At 45.9% G+C, this 14454-nt stretch overlaps 9 protein-coding genes across 11 annotated transcripts; 6 read left to right on the forward strand and 3 right to left on the reverse strand.

The window, feature by feature from the left end:
• The first annotated feature begins 609 nt into the window (after positions 1-609).
• SPPG_06209 (uncharacterized protein) lies at positions 610-2446 on the forward strand. Its single transcript, XM_016754414.1, has 2 exons — positions 610-957; positions 1019-2446. Exons 1-2 carry the CDS (start codon positions 823-825, stop codon positions 2087-2089), a joined length of 1206 nt encoding a protein of 401 aa, XP_016606553.1. The 5' UTR covers positions 610-822; the 3' UTR covers positions 2090-2446.
• Positions 2418-3196, reverse strand: SPPG_06210 (uncharacterized protein). The gene is made up of 3 exons (XM_016754415.1): positions 2910-3196; positions 2762-2850; positions 2418-2690 (listed from the first exon to the last, which is right to left on the reverse strand). The coding sequence occupies exons 1-3, from the start codon at positions 3140-3142 to the stop codon at positions 2560-2562; spliced, it is 453 nt and encodes a 150-aa protein (XP_016606554.1). The 5' UTR covers positions 3143-3196; the 3' UTR covers positions 2418-2559.
• A 42-nt stretch (positions 3197-3238) lies between these two features.
• Positions 3239-3870, forward strand: SPPG_09357 (uncharacterized protein). The gene is made up of 2 exons (XM_016757516.1): positions 3239-3466; positions 3529-3870. The coding sequence occupies exons 1-2, from the start codon at positions 3338-3340 to the stop codon at positions 3694-3696; spliced, it is 297 nt and encodes a 98-aa protein (XP_016606555.1). The 5' UTR covers positions 3239-3337; the 3' UTR covers positions 3697-3870.
• SPPG_06211 (uncharacterized protein) lies at positions 3777-5954 on the reverse strand. Its single transcript, XM_016754416.1, has 6 exons — positions 5426-5954; positions 5283-5358; positions 4796-5218; positions 4355-4735; positions 4202-4288; positions 3777-4136 (listed from the first exon to the last, which is right to left on the reverse strand). Exons 1-6 carry the CDS (start codon positions 5756-5758, stop codon positions 4072-4074), a joined length of 1365 nt encoding a protein of 454 aa, XP_016606556.1. The 5' UTR covers positions 5759-5954; the 3' UTR covers positions 3777-4071.
• Positions 5955-6068: 114 nt separating this feature from the next.
• SPPG_06212 lies at positions 6069-8082 on the forward strand (the record flags this gene model as incomplete). Of its 3 annotated transcripts, none has more annotated exons than XM_016754418.1 (4): positions 6069-6150; positions 6218-7171; positions 7229-7281; positions 7344-8082. In XM_016754418.1, 4 exons carry the CDS (start codon positions 6080-6082, stop codon positions 7994-7996), a joined length of 1731 nt encoding a protein of 576 aa, XP_016606558.1. The 3 variants fall into 3 exon arrangements, with proteins under 3 accessions (XP_016606558.1, XP_016606559.1, XP_016606557.1); XM_016754419.1 differs by having other exon boundaries at positions 6080-6118; positions 6168-7171; positions 7344-7996; XM_016754417.1 differs by having other exon boundaries at positions 6127-6150; positions 6213-7171; positions 7344-7996.
• A 148-nt stretch (positions 8083-8230) lies between these two features.
• SPPG_06213 (uncharacterized protein) lies at positions 8231-9278 on the forward strand. Its single transcript, XM_016754420.1, has 5 exons — positions 8231-8355; positions 8464-8621; positions 8721-8817; positions 8888-8996; positions 9064-9278. The coding sequence occupies exons 1-5, from the start codon at positions 8273-8275 to the stop codon at positions 9202-9204; spliced, it is 588 nt and encodes a 195-aa protein (XP_016606560.1). The 5' UTR covers positions 8231-8272; the 3' UTR covers positions 9205-9278.
• Positions 9279-9743: 465 nt separating this feature from the next.
• On the forward strand, positions 9744-12272 carry SPPG_06214 (serine/threonine protein kinase). Its single transcript, XM_016754421.1, has one exon. It carries the CDS (start codon positions 9776-9778, stop codon positions 10877-10879), a length of 1104 nt encoding a protein of 367 aa, XP_016606561.1. The 5' UTR covers positions 9744-9775; the 3' UTR covers positions 10880-12272.
• SPPG_06215 (uncharacterized protein) lies at positions 11038-12228 on the reverse strand (the record flags this gene model as incomplete). The annotated part of the gene is made up of 3 exons (XM_016754422.1): positions 11038-11872; positions 11942-12118; positions 12215-12228. The coding sequence occupies 3 exons, from the start codon at positions 12226-12228 to the stop codon at positions 11044-11046; spliced, it is 1020 nt and encodes a 339-aa protein (XP_016606562.1). The 3' UTR covers positions 11038-11043.
• An 809-nt stretch (positions 12273-13081) lies between the features above and the next one.
• SPPG_06216 (uncharacterized protein) lies at positions 13082-13707 on the forward strand. The gene is made up of 2 exons (XM_016754423.1): positions 13082-13331; positions 13394-13707. The coding sequence occupies exons 1-2, from the start codon at positions 13311-13313 to the stop codon at positions 13670-13672; spliced, it is 300 nt and encodes a 99-aa protein (XP_016606563.1). The 5' UTR covers positions 13082-13310; the 3' UTR covers positions 13673-13707.
• Positions 13708-14454: the final 747 nt, after the last annotated feature.

Consider the following 14454-nt stretch of genomic DNA (forward strand, 5'->3'; position numbering starts at 1 on the left):
ACAAGGAACACAACTGATTGGATGGGGCTGAGCCCTTTTGCCTTTTTCAGGAAAAAAGCAAAGGTGCAGCCACCTCTTGAATTGATTGGCTGGCAATGTGTCCACGTGCGTACATGTGAGCCGCCCCAGGCTCTCTCCCAGACGGGCTCCCAAATGGACTCTCCCCCACACTCGGTTATTGAGGGAAACCCCCTAATATAAAATCCCTTATAATTACAAGCGCCGTAGTTACAATGCATAATGTGTATGTGTGGGCTGTGCGTTCTACATTGACATACTTGTTACAAGAATCATCAATGTCACAAGAATATATGCCTATTCTATAAAGAACATTGCAAACTGCTCCGTGTTGCCTGTTGAACATGTCTAACTGCAGTTCAAATGCAAGTATGGGGAGTGGCTCCCTCTCTTTTTAGTTGAGCAAAAGTTGGCCGCTCCCCAATACAAATAACAAATGGCCGTTAACCCTCATTAAACCCCTTGTTTGAGTGTCATGAAGAGACGCGCCTCCGTGCGGATCGTTTCATTTAAATGACTGGAGAGCAGAAATCCCTCTACTTGTGAGAGCTATAAGGAATCTATTAGTTGAACAACCATCGACATGTACTTGGAAGAGAGAGAGAGAGAGAGAGAGAATCTTTTGTGTGTTTCATACATGAGAGATTATTACAAGGGAAGAAAAGAGAAATCATTTATATAAAGGGGGGATTAGAGAGAGAGTTTCCCGCTTTTCTCCATTTACTATTTTACATAGGCATCTCTCTCTCTCTCTCTCTCACACTTGCTTGCTTGCTAGCAACTCTACACACACACACTACATTTATGAAAACGATGAAGGCTCCAGCTTTCATTGCTGCTGCTGCATTGGCAGTAGCCGCTCCTCTCGCTTCGGCTCAAATCACACATGAAGTCACCGTCGCTGCAGGCAAACAGCAAGTCTACCAACCAAATTCATTGGTAAATGGTTTTAAATACACACACGCAGTCGAATAAACTCTAATCCTACTCTTGTTTATAGCAAATTGCTGTAGGAGACACTGTCAAATTCACTTGGGCCGGTGGTCCACACACGGTTACTCAGATGGGAAACAATGGAGACGCTTGCTCACCTCTTGTCGGCGGTGTCGACTCTGGAAAACTCAACGTAACGGGTACTTTTGCTCTCAGATTCAACACGCCCGGAGGTCGTCTCTTTGGTTGCACCGTCGGACAGCACTGCGCAAACGGAATGAAAATGAACATTGATGTCCTCCAGGCCGGTGCCTCTCCATCTGCTCCTCCCCCAACACAAACAGGTGCTCCCGCTCCCGGTGCCTCCGATACTCCCGTCGTCATCAAGGTCGGTGCAAACGGTCTCACATTTGAACCAAAGGAAGTCAACGTTGCCCCCGGTACTTGGGTAAAATGGGAGTTTGCAGCTGCTACCCACAATGTCAAGCAAGTCGCCGACCCCAACTCGTGTGATCCCATGGCCGGAGGTTTTGCCTCTGCCAACTTGAACGCTGGCGCTTCATTCATGCAACAATTCACCCAACCCGGTCCCAACTACTACGTCTGCACCTTCAACCAGCATTGCTCAAAGGGAATGAAGGGCACAGTCAACGTACAAGGAGCAGGAGGAACACCCACGCAAGGCGGAAACAATCCCACTGGATCCACAAGCGGAGCAGCAACGACTCACACCATCACTGTCGGACAGGGCGGCCAAAAGTTCACTCCCGAAACGCTTAGCATCGCCAAGGGCGACACCGTCATGTGGATGTGGGCCGGTGGTCCCCACAACGTCAAGCAAACCGCCGACAAGGACAGTTGCACTCCTATGGACGGAGGATTCCAATCCACCAACCTCCAAACCGGCGGCATGTTCTCTCGCACATTTGGTGCCAACGAGACAACCGACAGGATATGGTACGTTTGTACTGTCGGCAACCACTGCCAGAACGGCATGAAGGGTCTCATCACCCTTGATGGTACTCCCGGCGGCGGTGCTCCCGCGACGCAGGCGTCAGCGGCACAACCAGGCTCAAGGGCGCGTTTGGCGTTTGGTGGTGTCGCAGCTGGTGTGGCTGCTGCTGCTTTTGTTCTCTAGAACAGAATCTAGCATTTTAATCCGTAGCATATATAGTGTGTGCAGTATTGTGTAGCATGTGTTTCCTCAACTCTTGTCTTACCCCTTTTGTTTGTGTTTAAAGCATTTTTTGATTAGCAATGTACTCCTTGGTGTCTAACGTTGGCTGGATTCGTGCTGGGCACTCTTCCAGATGCGGGAGGGGGCGGTTGTTGAGAAAAAAAGAAGAGGAAAAGTTTGGGAAAAAACATTTTAAACTGCACACTCTTTTGAGGGTTCCTGTGTTTGTTGTGTGTTTTTTTCTTGGCTTGTCGTTCTTTTATCTCTGTCTCGGCATGTAAATATAGAAGCGTTGACAAAAAAGTAATTTCATTTCCATTTCAACTTTTGAACCGTTTATTGCTCGAAAGCATATATGAACGATGGCAAGAATCGACTAGCCGCGCCCCATCATCGCATGTATCCATCACTCTTGTCAGTCACCCAGTTTCTCATCCCGTCAAATCCGCCGTCCCATCCGGTTCCTCCACATAGACAATCTCATCCTGATCCATCCCCTTGACCCATTCCTGCTGCTCATTTTCACCCCGCGAGCGTGCAACAATATTTTCTGGATCTGTATCTGCCACATCCAACAAGTTATCTCTTTATTCACTAGCAAATTCCACCAAATAACATAAAACCACAACATACCAGGCGTCGTATCCTCCTTGCCCAACACTGGAAGATCACTCGGTTTCGGATCCGGAAGGTGATGAAGATGGTTCCCAGATACCCACGTCCTAAAAAAAATCACACATTAAAAAAGACCCATCCAATAACCTTGTACAATTCCATTTACCAATTATGTCCATCCCATTTCTTTGCAGCCTCATTCTCCTCCTTTGGATCCTCACCATCCCGAAATGGGTCCCTCAACACATTATCGTCACCACATGCTGTCGACGTATTCTCGTCCTCGTTTACAATACCCGTGCCTGGTGGGAGAGGGACATGCGTAGCCTGGCATAAATGAGTTTTGGCATGTGGATCGGATATAGGAATGATATTCCCGTGTGGTTTATGAACAGACATGGTTTTTTCTCAAAAAGTTATCCCAAAAGGCAATTCAACAACTTTTTAAAACTGGTCTTATACGAACACGACGAGTCATCCACCTTACGTCACAACCCACCCTCCACCATTCCATTCCATTCCAACCACACTCTACAGTACACCCAACCCTCATCCCATAATCCCACCAAAAACACGAAACTTGCCAACTCTCAAATGACAAACGACCCAACGCTCCTCTCGGACCTTTCCACCCTCCTCACCACCCTCAAAGACATTGACCTGCATTCCAATGACGTGTCATGTCTTGATGGGCTTGATATAGCGGGGTTGGGACGACAAATGGTAAAAACTATTTAATACGGCGTCGTTTTTTTGGTATTGGATTCTGAAATTTTGGGACTTAGGATTCCGCGAATGCTGTTTTGGACCAATTAGAATCCCGAACCGATGCATTGATGCAAAAGATTGATGCATTGCTGGAAGAAGGACAAGAAAATCAAGAGGATGGAAAAACAATGGACTCGGAGGTATCAAAAGAAGAAACAATAGAACCTGGCAAGCCAAGCACATAAGTTTGGGCTTGGCGTTTCTTGTTTTTCAATATGGGATTTGTTTTTTTTTTTTTTGACCAAGATACATGTCCATATACGACTATTATGATTGCAATTGAATGATATATTATAGTATAATTTGCATATCAAGACATCAAGAGGCTACATACAAAAAATGTAAACAGCAAAACTACCACCAGACAAAGGGAAATCCAATACACGAGGAAAAAATGTGTGTGAGGGGTAGGGGAGGGCAAAAAAACACAAGGCTATGTAAGAAAAACACACAAACCGGCAATAAAGAAAAACTAATACACGTATTGTTTTTTCTTTTTCCCAACTTTTGATTTCAAGTACTAGTAATTGTTTCAGCGTCCGTTTGTTCATATTCGCACTTTAATCCAATTCTAAGCGTGGACGGGGCTTGGCCGCCGCCATTTCCATATCCTTTCGTGTAATCACTATATATAAAAGATATCAGCATCCATGATGATAAAACTGACAAGAACCTAGGACGATTACATACCAACATCACCTAACCCTTTGTCAAAGTCCGTGAGACACCATACGGCGTTCGCGATTGTCAGCAAGTTGAGGACAAGCTGAATACTCGCTAAAATACGAAAAAAAAAAACGTAAACCACAATGCCCACGTTAAAACAAAGGCACTCTTACATACCAAACGACAGTAACCACTTGCGGGTAGCTTGTGTCTCCTCATTTTGACTAAAAAATCCAATAACGTATACAAGTGCTCCGATATTGGCAAGATACACTCCCAAAAAAGTGTACATGGCTCCCCGATGCGTCCGGCGTATCGCAAACCATCCAAGAGCATAGTACGTAAGAGCCGCTACACCAAAGATGACCATAGAGGGCAAAACAATGTACTTGACGCGTTCACTGCGCCGGAAACAGTCGACAGTGTCTCGTTGACAGTCGGGGGCGCTACTTTTTTGGAAATAAATGGTCGCGGTTACGACTTGGGCTACGATCCCGATGGAAAAGTACACATTCAGCTTGAGAAAGAGGATGAACAAGTGTACACGACGTAACATTTCTGTACCACGGATACGTTAGATGTCACTTATGAATGCCCCATCAGTAACAGGTTACTTACGTTTCTTTTGAATACTCGCGCCCTGCGCTTGGAAAATCCGCCAACCATACTCTTGGTACACCTTGTACGCAACAAAACACGACAACACAACCACAATCACCATCAAGGCAATAATGGCGTACGTGACCGAATCCACTGGTTTCAGAGCATCCAGCGCATTCTGAACATGCTGCACTTGGTCCCGCATATCATAAACAATCGGAACTTCAATCGGCTCTTTCTGTGCATCACTCCACACTTGTGTCGTGTTGGATGACTTTGGGTTCAGTCCGTACGGACGTGCTCTGCATTCCGAGTTCTCTGGGACGTAGGTTGAGTAGTAGATTCGTGTTGCATCTTCCGGGCCTGATGCTCTCGCATAGTCGTTCCAGTATTTGATCCATTGCTCCGAACACCGGCGCAGGTCATTGATTTGGTTAATCTCTGCAAAAATGGGGTATCAGAACCTAGGGACGTTCATCATTCAAACTAATGTCCAAAAACATACGGATGACGGAATATCCCAGTGAAGCAATATTGAAAACGACCACGGCGATCGTTTGCATTGTGTTTTTGTGTATTGTCTACAGTCCAAGTGGATAAGTCACGGTCGCACCCAAACGAGAACAATTTGCAGTGGCATGTACTCACCGCTTCATAGGTTAGCACAGCTTGAAAGACCAACGCAACAATAAAGAGCGCAAAGTACACATTGACAATAGGCAATGACAACTTTTCCGTAAAAGCATCATCCAAAAAGTCATTGACTTTGGCAATCACATAAAACTCCAAACACGAAATGATGATCCCCTGCAACACGGACAATGTCACTGCAACTTGAGCCCATGTCACAGAGTCCCATTTTTGTAGTAGTTTACTCGTTGTGCGTTGTGAAGGTGCAATGGAGGGATTCGAGTAGGTTGCTGCTGCTGACGGAGGGGAACCGTAGAGGGTCGTCTTTGGAGGCAGAGGTGGGGAGGTCATTGCGCTTTTGTATGCGCCTTACACCTTCCCTAGCCGGGATAAGGTCACGTCGTTGGGAAAAACGAAATGGGACGTTTGTGAAGGAAATTTACAAGAAAGAATTTTGTTTAAAATGTGTGTGTTTGTTTGTGGGCAAACCCATCCGTTTAAACCCAACGGGCGGAACCCTTTGAACGTTTCAGCCCTTTTGATTTTGTGGTTTTTTGAGGGAATGGCCGCACGGCCAGGGCAACTAAGCATGGATCCAATCACGTGATAGACGCGCAGAGCGCGGATGCTGTAATAGCGGGGACTTGCAACGTGTTGACAGCTATTTGCAAGATGGCATTTCGCTCAACCAGGTCACGGCCTCGCCTGGAGGTAGCCTCCAAGCAAATAAGTATTACTGAACGGTAACCATATCCTGCAGGCTTCAGCTGATGGATACAAAGCTGATGTTTTGGTAACCGGAAAGGATAGAGAGTCAGTTGTCGCCCCTTTCAACAAACAAGAGCATCTCGACATTTCACCTACGAACCTAAAGTTATTGAATACCCTATCACAGTACATATGTCTTTGGTCATTGTCTCTAGCGTATTGCAGGGACGTGTCTCCAGCACTTGTTTCGGCCATTTCAAAGTACGCAGGATTAGGGTTCCTAGACATTTCATTTACAAACCTCGATTTCAAAACCCTGCAAACAATTCTTCGACCTGTTCGTGTCTTACAATTACGATGTATTGGATGTTCAAAATTGATGACTGCGGAAGGTACACCCGAACGACGCGGTTTTGCTGTTATGGCTCTCCCCGAAGTTTGGATGCTCGATGGCGTATTTATTACATGGCATGAACGTAAAACATGGGCAGATTTAACGAAAATGGCTCAAAGCATGCGAGTTCGATTAGCGGATTTGGCGAGTAGAGAATTGATACCTTTTGATCCGGCCTTTGTTCCATCTAGATATGCTGACGACGCACCCGACTCTGAAGTACCCGCTAAGTTATGGTCTCCTCGTGCCAAAATGCTCTTAAAGCGCATGCCTGTGGATTTTTGCATGGGAGTGGAGGAAGACTTGTGGAAATTAAAAGTCCTGGCCATCGACTTGGAAAATGAAATCAAGCACTGGCTCGCTAAAAAAATCAAGAATCCAACCATTGTTGAGGGTACTATTTCTGTATTTGCCGCAAGCAGTCCTCCATGGGAAGATACCCATGTAGATGATCAAAATGGTGCATACAGCCTCGCATCACGCACGATCCTTGCGTTGCTTCTATTTGGATCCATGTGGCCAGAGTTTCCACATCGACTGCTACAACGTGTTTTGGAAGCTGTTTTTGTTATCCGGTGGGACGCCAATGCCCGACTTGTTGGCGGAGTGGATCACTGGGCACGGGAACCCGCTTCGCCATTGTCTTGGCCAATGAAATATAGGTGCGATCGTATCATGTTGTGCCAACTTTAACCACAGGATCTGATCTCCGTTACTAGATTGACGTACCTGGCCATTCTGGTGGGGCGGTTGACTCTGGAATCTATTTCCGGTACGTATCTGGAGATTTGAGAAGTGTATGCAGAACCTCTCTCATCGTTCAACTCCATTTAGAAACTAGCATAAAGGACGACCCACCGCTCATCTCCCAAGCAAAACTCAAAACCTTGCGCGAAGTGCTCATCCATTTCGTTCGCGCTTCCTACTCACCATCACACACACCCATGTCAAAACCCGACACAAGCATCTCCGTATTAGCCCAGCGCGTACGGTCTTTCTTGACCCCAGAACAACAATATCACCTTGCTGGATTACATTTGGATGTCATTCAAATGGCTTGTTTGGATGATGCCAGCCCACGAGACTTTCTCAACCACATGGATGCACTCCAAAAAGCGTATTCACACTCTTTGAATACGTTGCTCTCAAAGGATGTGCCACTGTATCAAGAGGTATGCATATCAGACAAGGACATGGACATCATGCGAACCAGGCTTGCGGTGGATGACCAAGAGACAACATCACACCTTGAAGAAAATAGTACAGACATGTCCTTGGAGGCATGCGCTTTGGAATTAAAGTTTCGACTATGTCATGGGATTGAGCAAGTTGTTGGGTTTTTGGATCAGCGTGGAAATGCAAATGCTCCTATTGTCAATGAATCATCCGAATGCCTTGATGTTCGATCAGGGATTGCACCTCTCTTGACGGATTCTTTTCTTGCATTGACTCCAAATGTGCGAGCATGGTCTGCCCGAACTCGTTAGGAATGATACGCTGTATTTATTATTTTGTATATATGAAATGAATCTGTAATACTACGCTACACTAGCATTCAAACTTGGTGTTTTCCAAGTGCAGCTCCATCCTACAGACAGAGACAAAACTCTCGATCTCCTACAGTGACTTACACATGCAGCAACACAAACGCGTCAGCGGGCGCTGACATAATACTTGGGCGTTTGTTTGGACAACCTGACAAGGAAAAACTCGCATTTGTTTTTGCATGTCCCTGGAGAAAAAATAGCATAGACCATTTTACCATGCATGCACGGTCTCACGGTACTCCCGGTAATCGAAAAGGAATGTCATTCGCCGAAGCTCATAAGCCTGTCTCGCGGATAGTGTATGTAGTAGTCGCCAGTTGGAAGGAGCCTCTGATCGACAAAAAAAACTGCATAAAACGGAGCCATGGCAAGTGACAACACCATATCTCACCTCCTTTTTGATATAGGTTTGACAAGTACGATGTTGATGGGTCGGGAACCATCAGTGTCAGCGAGTTTAGGAAACTATGCTACGACATGGGATACTTTTTGTCAGACCTGGAACTAGGTATGGCCATCCGGCTATTGGATAGCGATGGGAACGGGGAGATTAGTTATGGGGAATGTAAGTGGACGTGAGGTGTGTGTGTGTTTTTGGAGTATCAGTACTCTTTTTTGGAACTTGAGATATTCATATCGTTTTTGTTTTTTTTGGTGGTTTTAGTTATCAAGTGGTGGCAACAGGAACATCGATTCAAAACCTTACAGCTCTCCCCACAAGAGTTGGCTGACTTGACACAAATCTCAACAGACTTTCAACGGTAGGTAGAAACAAACCAATTCACGTACCGCTCAAGAAGAGAGCTCAATGCGCGGACGTTTGGGTTATAGATTCGACAAGGACCAAAGTGGATGCATTGACGTTCGCGAATTCCGTCTACTCTATGCTGACCTCGTTAGACGGGGAATGACCAAAAAAACACTTGCGGGAACACTGGAGGTAAAAAAACACGATTACAACGCCCTTGATCTGCAAATACATGTCATATTTCTAACACAATCAACAGGAACTAGATAATAACCGAGATGGCAAAGTTTCTTTCAACGAATACGTTGATTGGGTTCTTGGACAACGACGTACCACCGAACAACCGCCTCATCGGTCCCAACAACAGGTTCCCGCTCGACAAGGAGAGTCGTCACAATAGGGGACAGTAGTCTTGTGTATTTTTATTAGCCATATCCTGGATACGCGTGAATAGAAAAACTTTTGGAAAAAGCATTGGTTGCGAAGATGATTCTAAAGATGTTTTGGATATTGGGTTTGGGGTATTACTATATATTCAGGCGCCTGAAAATGCTATAGTCTATAGTTGAACGTAAACTGTATTGGAGTGTCATTGTGATGATAAACAATGGACCCATGGCATATGCACGTGATTTTCATGTCAAATAAATCGAGTGATCCATGGTAGCGAGTAGGTCAATAACGTCCTGCTGAAGAAGAGCATCGTTATAACGAGATGTAACAAACTTATTTATTACACCTTCTACTTGTATCCTCGGGTAATGCAATGCAATGGAACGTTTGACATGTTCGCAACATGCAGTAAAACTAAAAGACGTTCATATGCCAAAAAGTAATTGCCTGGATTTTACTTTTTGCTTGCGACTGGCACCAATCAGAAATATAGTGACCAGTGGTGTCACGTGCTTGCAACTATTCAAAATAAACGCCCCGTTAGCAATGCGCTTGCCTTCGGCCTATTGTTAAGCATTATGTCTAAGCGACCACGTAGAGCCGAGGAGCGAAAAGAACTGGACCCGACAACGGTCCTGACTGTCGAGAATGTGGAAAGGGAGGTCAACTACAGGCTTCCTTATTTCCGGAAAGATCGAAAGCCACCTGCAATGGGCAGCGAGGGCGTTGTGGAGTTCGTAACTACAGGCCCTGCTGCCGCAGGCGAAGAGATCCAGACGGCAGCCCGAAAATATATCAAGCCAGACATCTCTAATGCTTCTACGACCGATCCAAGAGGAGCGCGGGAACCTGTAACATACGAATTGGCGGAACTGGAGGTCTTGCAAGCCGTATCCGAACGACAACACATGCCTACTTTTCTCGGGGCTGTGGATGACCATGAGAAAATTTACATGTATTACCGACCATGGTGTCCTACCACAATACGTGATTGGTTGGAGCGACCGTTCATCCCCAACAGCTCTGAACTCCCGACAAAGGCGTCATTGCAAAAATACGGTCAACAGCTAATGCTCTGTCTAACAGTTGCTATTCATGAGCTCCATACGCTGAAACCTCCTGTTCTCCACCGGGACATCAAACCAGAAAACTTCTGCTTGACTGACGAGGGAAGGTTGGTTTGCGTGGATTTTGGGGTAAGCCGACTTTGCAAAGACACATCGGTTCGAAGGACATACGCGGGTACGGTGAAATACATGGCGCCGGAAGTTGCGAATGCCCAGCGTTACTCGCGCCCAGCTGAAGTTTTCTCCCTCGGCGCCGTGTTCTGCGAAATTTTGTGCTTGATGTCTGGCGTTCGTCCCGGTGCGGTCCTAGATCCTTTGCTAAAGAATGGCAATTACTCCTCCGAACGAATCAGAGAAAAGGCATTGAGGTTTCTGGAAATGCGGTGTAGAGATAACGAGAATTTGAAAGATCTCTTAGTTATAATACGGGAAATGCTGTCGACCAATCCGCACGATCGTCCGGAGGCTTGGAAAGTACACGACAGGCTGAGATTAATGCGTACAGACTATACCTGCTGCCAGGAGGAGTTACCGGACGAAGAGGCTGAAGACATTCCGAGTCCTCCGTCGGAGGAAGATGAGGAAGCGTTGGCTAATTATAACGAATTTGAATGATGTTACTATTCGTTGGCTTTGGATGAAATTGCTGTATGTGGGGAGGTTAATCTGGATGCGGATGATGCGTGACTGTACAGGAAGATCCACTACAATAACGTTTGTTCGAGAACATTATCGGAGCCCGACTCTGTCAACCCGTCCATCATATTATACAAGTCATATCACCCGATTCTATCTCCCCTTCCCGTCCCAAATCGCCTATGAAGAGCCTCCCTCAAAACATCATTCATCGTCAACAAGAACCCAGCAGGTGGAACCGTCCGCACCAAATTCGGTCCAACGCCCCTCCAAAATGCGGCCAACCCCTCTTCCCTCCCGATTCTCTTGCATGCATCTAGGACTCCTCGGTACTCATCCGAATTCTGTAAACGCGATCGAAGAACCTGGTAGGGGTACGTTGTCACCCCTGATACAAAACGAGCAGTCGTCGAGGCCAGGACCAGGGAGGTTGGATGTGGTGGCAAGGAAGCTTTGAGCCGTTCGTAGACTGTAAATTGGATGCAGCCTTCTGAGACGCCAAACAGAGCGGGAAGTGTCCCTTTCCAGAGCGTCTTGACTCTAGATGGGAGGCGGGTCATTCTTGATGATGGATGATGTACAATGGATCTGAATGTGTCGAGCATGGATGGGTTCTTGCCCGGTGGTGCAGTGACCATTCGAAGTTTAAGCACTTGAAGCGGATTAAATACCAATGTACAGAGCGCTCCAGATATGGCTGCCCCAGCAAGGTTGGCCGCGGGTGGGATCTCCTCTGGCCGACATTCAGGGGGAAGAGAGTCGTGTGCCACTTCTTGAACAACTTGTTGGACAGGGACGCCGTCGGTAATCTCTTTCAAGTGGTGCGAGATGTGATGTTGGCCAGAACGATCAGCGGCCGATGATAGGAACTCGGTGTAAATGACATGTCGTGCGAAATCAAATGCACAATAATAACATGCCCATCCAAGCGTCGCCTGTATCAATGCAGGTGGAAACCCCCTGTACAGCGCACTAATCGTAACAAGAAAAGAATCAACCATTGCGTCCATTATGCTTGAACCTCCACTCCTTGACTCTCACCGCAGGCCTTCCTCCTTTCGAATCCTTCTGAGGGCATCGATCAACCCCTTATAAACTCGCTTCTGGACTTGCAGTCGCAATTCGACGACTTCAAGTGGATAAAACGCGATGAATGTCGCCAGACCCGATAGGAAGGTGGAAATGATGTTTATCTGAGTGTGCGATAGTTTTCTTGCGCTGTTTTTTTACATTACGTGAAAGATCTTGTCGTCAATTTGGCTGTCTTGATGGAACCATCGGTACTGGCCTTTTTAGTGAGGGGATCGTACCTACTTTGGGTTATCCATTGCTGTAATTTAATAATGCCGGAACAAAGAACCTGTCCAACCTGTTTCTTCAATTCATGCTTGCAAGCAACAAACGCAGGAAGGAACACTATTTCCATTAGCAAATCAGAGATATTCTTCGGTTCGAACCCAGCCGAATCATGATTTAACACTTGACTTCCGTGTGGATATTCCAGGACCTACTGTACCTATACTTAAGAATGCACTATGACATCTGGATATTCACAACTTGTGCATTGTCGTCATCAAGCTTCGATATGAAAGTATTTTCTTTTCAGTATTCATTGATTGTCTATCAATCAGCACAATTGTGCTGCCCATATGTGGAGCGAACATGCTCGAGGCTCTGCATTTAAATTTTTAAGTTTAACTCTGCTTGAATACATCGAGCTTCGATTCGAACTGAATCTCGACATGAGATTTAATCAAACAACTGTAACTTTATTCGGGTTATGAACAATACGATGATCGGAGATCTTGTTTGCGGTTGGCGGTGTCTATCGTTCAATGAATATCAGCCGATGTGGATTTCTGCGATTTGTTTGTTGTTGCTTTGTGTATGGGGCTTTTGTCGAAATTCCATGGGCTGCTGAATTGCCTGCGTACTAGTATGCTGAAAAGTGAAAAAAGGACTATGCTTTCTTTGATTGCTTTCTAGACATTCCAAACGCAGCATAGTGCATCCCAGTGCACTTCAAGGCTGGGCATGACTACAAGCTCATAACCAGCGCTTGAAATCCACACGCAAATGCAGTCGAATTCACGGAGAAACCCAGCCTCGCTTACATAATCACCAACTGTGACGACCTGACGTCATGCAGGGCGGTGTGATAAACAAATGATCAGCCGAAACCACAGAGAAGAGACGACGACGATGAGAATCAAGACGATAAAACGATGACGTAGGAAACAGCAGGAAAAGAAACAAAGGCCGCTCATGGGTTATAAAAGGGAGGATGGACAAGAGGCCTCTGAACACATACCGCACACACAAAAGAAGCTAAAAACAGAACATTATCAAAACATCCATTAAACAAAAGAACACCGTCAGATCATCCCTTAAACCTCACAAATCATAAACCATGTCCACCGCACCCTCTCGCGTAAGTAGTCTTTGTAAACCAAACTCTTGCTCAAATCTCCACTAATACATACTTGAAAACAGACACATGGAACCCTCGAATCTGCTAAAGGCACCATAAAGGAAAGCACCGGCAAGATCCTCGGCAACACATCCTTGCGCGTAGAAGGCGCCTCTCAGCGTGCATCTGGAAATGCGGAAATTGAAGCTGTCAAGGCCGCCAATTATGCCGATGGACAGATGGACTCCTTGGGAGGAAATATCAAGAAGAATGTTGGGGGTTTGATTGGGAATGAGACAATGAGAGCTAGCGGCGCCAAGATAGAAGCGGAGGGCGAGTTGAAAAAGGCTGTTAATCAGTAGATTGGTTTTTTGTATTTTAGTAAATTAAAAATGTTATCGTTGTATAAAATGTTGTTGATCTCTTGCATCATTTCCTTGTATGTCGAATAAAATGGGCTGCTACTGCCAAAATGTTTCAGCATACAAGTGGACCGAAACCTACTTGTAGTGCGTAAAGTCACCACAGCCGTGCTCCGTTCACCGCCGCCCTTATCAGGTTTCCTCCTACACGTGAGTAGTTTTACCAACAACGGCAGGCGGCCGTCAGCAATGAACTGAACGACTTGTCAGGAGGCAAGCCACGATAAATAAAAAAGCCCTCCGAGTCGCCAAGAAAAACGTATCTACAAAGAGTTTTGTGACCGGGCTGCTAATGAAATTTCATGTCACTCAGATCTTGCGGCCATGCAACAAGGATAAATCCGAGTAAACGGATAATAGTAGCTTTCCACCTTCTCCCCAAATCTTTTGTGTGTGCAAAAGTGTTCTTTCTACTTGGGACAGAGGACAAGTATTTAAAATAAAACGCGTTTTAGATTTGCTCCAGAAGTGTTCAACGAAATCGAACGATCATCCATCTCGTTCAAAAGGCCGTGGATTAGTGCGACGGCGAGACAAGAGAGCTAAAAAAGGGTTTTTGGTAATAAACAATCTTGGGTGTGCAGTGCAGATTATCGTAGAACGGCGTCATTTGGAACACTTGGTGGACGGTTTCCCGCACCGCCGCAGGCCAAAAAGATTGGAAGCGTTCATGTGTCTTTCTTTTTTCGTCAAACGTTTCTAAAGAACATAACACTCTTTTT

This window comes from Spizellomyces punctatus (assembly GCF_000182565.1).
Source record: "Spizellomyces punctatus DAOM BR117 chromosome Unknown supercont1.11, whole genome shotgun sequence".
NCBI classification, from domain to species: Eukaryota; Fungi; Chytridiomycota; class Chytridiomycetes; order Spizellomycetales; family Spizellomycetaceae; genus Spizellomyces; species Spizellomyces punctatus.

Coding starts and splice junctions, on each gene's coding strand:
- SPPG_06213 (XM_016754420.1), top strand. CDS start 8,273: ATGCATGCACGGTCTCACGGTACTCCCGGTAATCGAAAAGGAATGTCA. Junction 8,818..8,887: donor ATCTCAACAGACTTTCAACG/GTAGGTAGAAAC, acceptor TTTGGGTTATAG/ATTCGACAAGGACCAAAGTG. Junction 8,997..9,063: donor CACTTGCGGGAACACTGGAG/GTAAAAAAACAC, acceptor CACAATCAACAG/GAACTAGATAATAACCGAGA.
- SPPG_06209 (XM_016754414.1), top strand. CDS start 823: ATGAAAACGATGAAGGCTCCAGCTTTCATTGCTGCTGCTGCATTGGCA. Junction 958..1,018: donor TCTACCAACCAAATTCATTG/GTAAATGGTTTT, acceptor TCTTGTTTATAG/CAAATTGCTGTAGGAGACAC.
- SPPG_06211 (XM_016754416.1), bottom strand. CDS start 5,758: ATGACCTCCCCACCTCTGCCTCCAAAGACGACCCTCTACGGTTCCCCT. Junction 4,736..4,795: donor CGCGAGTATTCAAAAGAAAC/GTAAGTAACCTG, acceptor TCCGTGGTACAG/AAATGTTACGTCGTGTACAC. Junction 4,137..4,201: donor CAAAGGGTTAGGTGATGTTG/GTATGTAATCGT, acceptor TTTTATATATAG/TGATTACACGAAAGGATATG.
- SPPG_06210 (XM_016754415.1), bottom strand. CDS start 3,142: ATGTCTGTTCATAAACCACACGGGAATATCATTCCTATATCCGATCCA. Junction 2,851..2,909: donor AAATGGGATGGACATAATTG/GTAAATGGAATT, acceptor GATTTTTTTTAG/GACGTGGGTATCTGGGAACC. Junction 2,691..2,761: donor CAAGGAGGATACGACGCCTG/GTATGTTGTGGT, acceptor TGGATGTGGCAG/ATACAGATCCAGAAAATATT.
- SPPG_06216 (XM_016754423.1), top strand. CDS start 13,311: ATGTCCACCGCACCCTCTCGC. Junction 13,332..13,393: donor TGTCCACCGCACCCTCTCGC/GTAAGTAGTCTT, acceptor ACTTGAAAACAG/ACACATGGAACCCTCGAATC.
- SPPG_09357 (XM_016757516.1), top strand. CDS start 3,338: ATGACAAACGACCCAACGCTCCTCTCGGACCTTTCCACCCTCCTCACC. Junction 3,467..3,528: donor CGGGGTTGGGACGACAAATG/GTAAAAACTATT, acceptor TTTGGGACTTAG/GATTCCGCGAATGCTGTTTT.
- SPPG_06214 (XM_016754421.1), top strand. CDS start 9,776: ATGTCTAAGCGACCACGTAGAGCCGAGGAGCGAAAAGAACTGGACCCG.